Genomic DNA, 6,267 nt, shown 5'->3' on the forward strand with positions numbered 1-6,267 from the left:
ATTGGTATTTTATCCAGTAAATATGAAGTGTAAATATATATAATACATAAACACACACATATATTATATATATATTAAAAAATGTATGTGTGTGTGTGTTTATGTATATATATATAAACCCGTTTTGTACTATCGCATTCCTTTCTATTATATATATATATATATATATATATATATATATATATATATATATATATATATATATATATATATATATATATATATATATATAATATATATGTGTGTGTTTATGTATTATATATATTTACACTTCATATTTACTGAATAAAATACCAATAAAAAAGGAAAGAAAGACGACAGTGCTGCAGTTTGTGTTAAAAATTTGTTTAAATCAAATATAATATATATAATGAATAACACACAACTCAGAACTCAATTTATTTCTTAAAGCAAAACTTCACAACAAAACAGGTACAACATTCAATGCATGGAAAAAAACGCAACAACCATAGTGTTAGAAAAAGCATATGTGCGTATACTAACTAAATAATGACAACAAGCCAATACGATAGTAATAACAAAATTAATAATAAATTATAACAAAAAGAGTAGATATTATAATAAATAACAAATAATACTGTAATATATGAACATGTATCACTAGCAAGATAAAAATAACTGCAGTGGGTACAATAAAATGGTAAATAATACGATAGTATAGAACGTCGCAGTGATAAATAATAATTCGATATTGAACGGCAACAGATAATATTAAAATTATAAAAAAAAAAACAATAATAATAGTGACAACCCTTTTAAAAGAAAATAAGGCTACTTACTAAATATGACTTAACACCGTATATAAGATTAATAATACAATAAAACAATAACTCATCAAACGACCATGGTCGGCCATTGTTTTTAGTTCGATAGTCGAAAATCTTGTTATTTATGTGTTTTGTATTGCCAACATTTTACTACCGAAAAACTGGTAGTACTACGAATAGGTTTTAAGCAGTTTAACTCGTCAAACAGCCCCTTGTCATAAATGGAAATAGAACGTCTTGGTAATTTTATTTATTTGAAACTCCCTTGTAAAAGAAGCTCCAATATAATCTCCCAATTCAGCTCATTCAATAGCTTAAAACTCAACAACTTAAGGGGGTTCGGTATCCAAAAAATGAAATTTTTATAAATTTTCGTGTTTTAATATTTTATTATTCTATGACTAATTCCTGACATTTTAATGCAAAAACTATTAAAATCCGATGATGGGAACTATTTTTATTTTTATTTTGAAAAATATACTACATGCCAACAATTTAGTGTTTCCATTGCAACTGAAGTATTTGTTATAGTAACACAGTTGTATTCTTCCAAACTATGATTTAGATTTATGGGTTGGTACACCTGCCTTGTCTACTAACAAAAACAGACCTAAGTGCACCTGATTTGCTTCGTAAATGTCTCCACGGTAAGTCACAAAACCCAAATGAGTCCGTAAACCAAGTAATCTGGTCTCGCCTGCCAAAAACTGTCTTTGTTGGCATACACACCTTGCACTTAGGAGTGTATGATGCCATAAGTTCCTTCAATAAAGGAAATATGGCAAAATGTATGGTTTTACAACATCTTGGAATGACTGTTGGACATAATTTTTGTGAAGCAATGAAAAAGCTGGACATAGCTCGCTTACAAAAAGCTCAACGCATGGCTACCGAAGTCGCAAAAAAATCAAGGCAAGCTCGCTCAAGTGCCAAGAGGAAGCTGGAAGATCAGTGGGAAGAGTTGGAGGATCCTGATAACCCTAGTTATGCAGCTGGATGTTATTAATATTATAATAAAGGTCAGTGAATTCACTTATTTGATGTGTGTTGCCTTTAGCTGCGATTTCCCGAAAATTAACTTTTTTTATCACTTATGTACTTTTTTCTCAAGATCCACTGATCAGATTAACATTAAAAAAAAATACACATGTACTTAAGACCAGTACACACATTTAGAGTGGAAGACATTATAAAAATCTATTTTAAATTTTTATTAAAAAAATTTTAATTATAAATTATTTTACAAAAAATTTATAAATTTTTTATTTACAACAAATTAAATAAAAACTTCTTTTTTTATCTTTGTTCGCTCTAAATGTTAACAAAGGTCTAAATAGTAGTGTCCTAAAGTTTGATGATGATAGCTTTAAAGGTTTCTGAGAAAAAGGTACATAAAATTGGCCAAATTAACATGGGAAGGATAGGGCATACCGAACCCCCTTAAGCAAAAACTCAAGGTAGTAAAAATATAGATTTACCTGTAATTGCATTGCCCAAACTGGAACTTTCTACAGACAGAGCCTGCCAAGTTCTTCAAGGTCCCTTAATTGACAGGCCCTTTGCTTGAGATACTTTACGCTGGTATCATAAAACCCGATTGCAGCACTCGTACATAGTTTTTCTGTAACCGAGCAATTTATTGTGCTAAACACTAGTTTCCTCACAAATGTATTTAAACTCTTCCACACACACTCTTTAGATGTACATCTGCACCGCACAACCACTGCCAATAATGTCATCATCAATACCTTGTTTCACTTTAGAAAAGGTATTGTTTTGTTGTGCCCTTTACCAGCATTATTTTCATGTATTTCTTATTTATAATCTTATAATTTATAATTGTCTATAAATATACCCACATCATATCATGCATTTCAAAACGATCTTCACACCTCCGGCCTAACCAATTTCCTCCTAATTATTACTGCTTTAATGGCTTATCAAGACCAGTCGGCGATTCACATTCCGCTATCCATGTGCATAGCACGCTTACTTCCAGCTCATAGCCTAGCGAGGGAACTAAGCCTCATATTGCTCGACCTAAGAACCGTCAGTTGAATACTTTCTTGTGATAATTAACTTAAAAATCAATTGCTAGTATAGATCTACGAAAACTACTCACAAGTGTTTATGAGTAGCGCACTTTTCAGGTGGTCTCTTGACTCGAAATGAGGATTAAAACCATTTTAGAGTCAAAATTGCATTAATGGAAGATTAATTTGTTTCCTCCAGAGACCTTTTCTTAACTTTTCAGAAAGAGACTCCTTTTTTCAAAAATTATAACTGGTATATAATTATTTTTAACGCAAATGAAATATCATATATCATTGTCCACCGTATTTCAAAGTGTTTAATCCAATGTTGCAATTAGTTAATGAACTTGCAGTCTTATACTCTTGTATACATGGCATTTTAATGGTTAAGTTTGGATTTGACTTATGTTTTACATGAAAACGTAAAAAAATGGTAATTGAAAATTGTTTTAGAGAATTCATCTTTCTATCTTTCCAGGCTACACTTTTGAAAGAAAAATTTCAAGTGGTCTTCTACATCGATGGTGACGCCAGCTTTTAGAAAATTCTATTCCACTTCCGGCACCAAATGTTCAAGCCACAAAGTATAATACTTGTCCATATCCACTTTTTCACCCATTATTACAACGTAACTCTCCTAATTGTGTCTAATGTTGCAGTGGCACCTCGCATCGACCGCAATGCCATGGTGGACATCAAAGTGCGAGCTGGCCACAACTTTGAACTGGACGTGCCAGTGATCGGCGAGCCACCTCCAATCAAGAACTGGAGTCTTAAGGACAACATGGTCCTCAACAGTGATCGCATCAAGGTGATCAACGAGGACTACAACACAAAGTTGCGTGTGGTGGACGCCAAGAGGTCTGATTCAGGCACATACACGTTGGTAGCCAAGAATATAAAAAAACCGCCACTGTCAACATTTCAGTACTGGGTTAGTGTTATATAATCTGTATAGTTAACATATCTAACGCCCAAGTTTTGAATAATTTAACATCCTTTATAACTGATTAAATCTAAACGATAATCAGTTTTGCAACATGTTTGCCTCAGGTGAAATTGATATTTTATACACAATAAACTCGATCACAGCTGTTGCAAAAAATTATCTTCTGACTCATCATGGGGTGGTTCTCGAGTGTGATTTCATAATATTTCATTTATATCAGTCATAACTTAGAAAGTTCATTTTTCTGTCATTAAATATTAAAAGATGTTTTATTGTGGAAGGCTTTGAGACACATCAAAGAACCCTCAGTGTCTTTCTTGATCTTAAAAGCATTTGATACTGTTAATCGTGATATATTGCCACACAATCTGGAAGGCTGTGGTGTACGGGGACAGGATACCAGTGGCTTCACTCATACTTGAGCAGCAGAAGTCAATGTGTTCAGGTCCAGAATGCAGTATTAAGTGTAAGTAGTATTAGTCCAGGGATATGTTTTTTAGTCCTGTGGATAGGGTTATGTCTAAGACCTCTCGTCTAGTTCTGGTAATGAAGATGGGACTGGACCCTCTATTTTCTAAGACTAAATCATTACAGAACATAAACTGTTGGAGTTCCTGATCTCTTGGGTGTATGTTGTGCTTCCCCAGTAGGTATGGTGAGCATTGCATTCACAGCCAAGAATGAGGGCTGAACCTGTATGTCTTCAGCTCTGCAATAGCCTTTCTACTTCTTTTGGTGGGCAGCTTGTTGATTTGTTCATTTAATTGGACAGACCTTTCTAAGTCAAGTTCGTTTTTCTAGAAGAATTCTTTTTCTTCCAACTCTTCGGCTAGAGACACTCTGTATCCCCTCCAGTTAGTAGATTTAGGGGCTCTGTAGGTCACGTTTTTCTCCCCTATCTCCTCTATGTCGAACCTAATGGGGCAGTGGTCGGATTGTGAGGTCTCCTTTGAGACGTGACACCTTACAATTCTATATGTTTTTGAGTCCTGTGGATAGAGTTATGTCTAGGACCTCTCATCTAGTTCTGGTAATGAAGATGGGACTGGACCCTCTATTTTCTAAGACTAAATCATTACAGAACATAAACTGTTGGAGGTCTTGATCTCTTGGGTGTATGTTGTGCTTCCCCAGTAGGTATGGTGAGCATTGCATTCACAGCCAAGAATGAGGGCTGAACCTGTATGTCTTCAGCTCTGCAATAGCCTTTCTACTTCTTTTGGTGGGCAGCTTGTTGATTTGTTCATTTAATTGGACAGACCTTTCTAAGTCAAGTTCGTTTTTCTAGAAGAATTCTTTTTCTTCCAACTCTTCGGCTAGAGACACTCTGTATCCCCTCCAGTTAGTAGATTTAGGGTCTCTGTAGGTCACGTTTTTCTCCCCTATCTCCTCTATGTCGAACCTAATGGGGCAGTGGTCGGATTGTGAGGTCTCCTTTGAGACAATTTTCTATGTTTTCGAGTCCTGTGGATAGGGTTATGTCTAGGACCTCTCGTCTAGTTCTGGTAATGAAGATGGGACTGTACCCTCTATTTTCTAAGACTAAATCATTATAGAACATAAACTGTTGGAGGTCTTGATCTCTTGGGTGTATGTTGTGCTTCCCCAGTAGGTATGGTGAGCATTGCATTCACAGCCAAGAATGAGGGCTGAACCTGTATGTCTTCAGCTCTGCAATAGCCTTTCTACTTCTTTTGGTGGGCAGCTTGTTGAATTGTTCATTTAATTGGACAGACCTTTCTAAGTTAAGTTCGTTTTTCTAGAAGGATTCATTTTCTTCCAACTCTTCGGCTAGAGACACTCTGTATCCCCTCCAGTTAGTAGATTTAGGGGCTCTGTAGGTCACGTTTTTTCTCCCCTATCTCCTCTATGTCGAACCTAATGGGGCAGTGGTCGGATTGTGAGGTCTCCTTTGAGACGTGACACCTTACAATTCTATATGTTTTTGAGTCCTGTGGATAGAGTTATGTCTAGGACCTCTCATCTAGTTCTGGTAATGAAGATGGGACTGGACCCTCTATTTTCTAAGACTAAATCATTACAGAACATAAACTGTTGGAGGTCTTGATCTCTTGGGTGTATGTTTTGCTTCCCCAGTAGGTATGGTGAGCATTGCATTCACAGCCAAGAATGAGGGCTGAACCTGTATGTCTTCAGCTCTGCAATAGCCTTTCTACTTCTTTTGGTGGGCAGCTTGTTGATTTGTTCATTTAATTGGACAGACCTTTCTAAGTCAAGTTCGTTTTTCTAGAAGGATTCTTTTTCTTCCAACTCTTCGGCTAGAGACACTCTGTATCCCCTCCAGTTAGTAGATTTAGGGTCTCTGTAGGTCACGTTTTTCTTCCCTATCTCCTCTATGTCGAACCTAATGGGGCAGTGGTCGGATTGTGAGGTCTCCTTTGAGACAATTTTCTATGTTTTTTTGAGTCCTGTGGATAGGGTTATGTCTAGGACCTCTCGTCTAGTTCTGGTAATGAAGATGGGACTGTACCCTCTA

At 35.7% G+C, this 6,267-nt stretch overlaps 1 protein-coding gene across 1 annotated transcript; it reads left to right on the plus strand.

Annotated features, from left to right (window-relative positions):
• Positions 1-1,757: 1,757 nt before the first annotated feature.
• LOC124368747 (twitchin-like) lies at positions 1,758-5,616 on the plus strand. The gene is made up of 2 exons (XM_046826090.1): positions 1,758-1,807; positions 3,481-5,616. Exon 2 carries the CDS (start codon positions 3,507-3,509, stop codon positions 3,768-3,770), a length of 264 nt encoding a protein of 87 aa, XP_046682046.1. The 5' UTR covers positions 1,758-1,807; positions 3,481-3,506; the 3' UTR covers positions 3,771-5,616.
• Positions 5,617-6,267: the final 651 nt, after the last annotated feature.

The sequence above is a fragment of the Homalodisca vitripennis genome, chromosome X (assembly GCF_021130785.1).
Source record: "Homalodisca vitripennis isolate AUS2020 chromosome X, UT_GWSS_2.1, whole genome shotgun sequence".
NCBI classification, from domain to species: Eukaryota; Metazoa; Arthropoda; class Insecta; order Hemiptera; family Cicadellidae; genus Homalodisca; species Homalodisca vitripennis.

Excerpts from the sequence above, each read along its gene's own strand:
- LOC124368747 (XM_046826090.1), top strand. The coding sequence starts at position 3,507 with ATGGTGGACATCAAAGTGCGAGCTGGCCACAACTTTGAACTGGACGTG.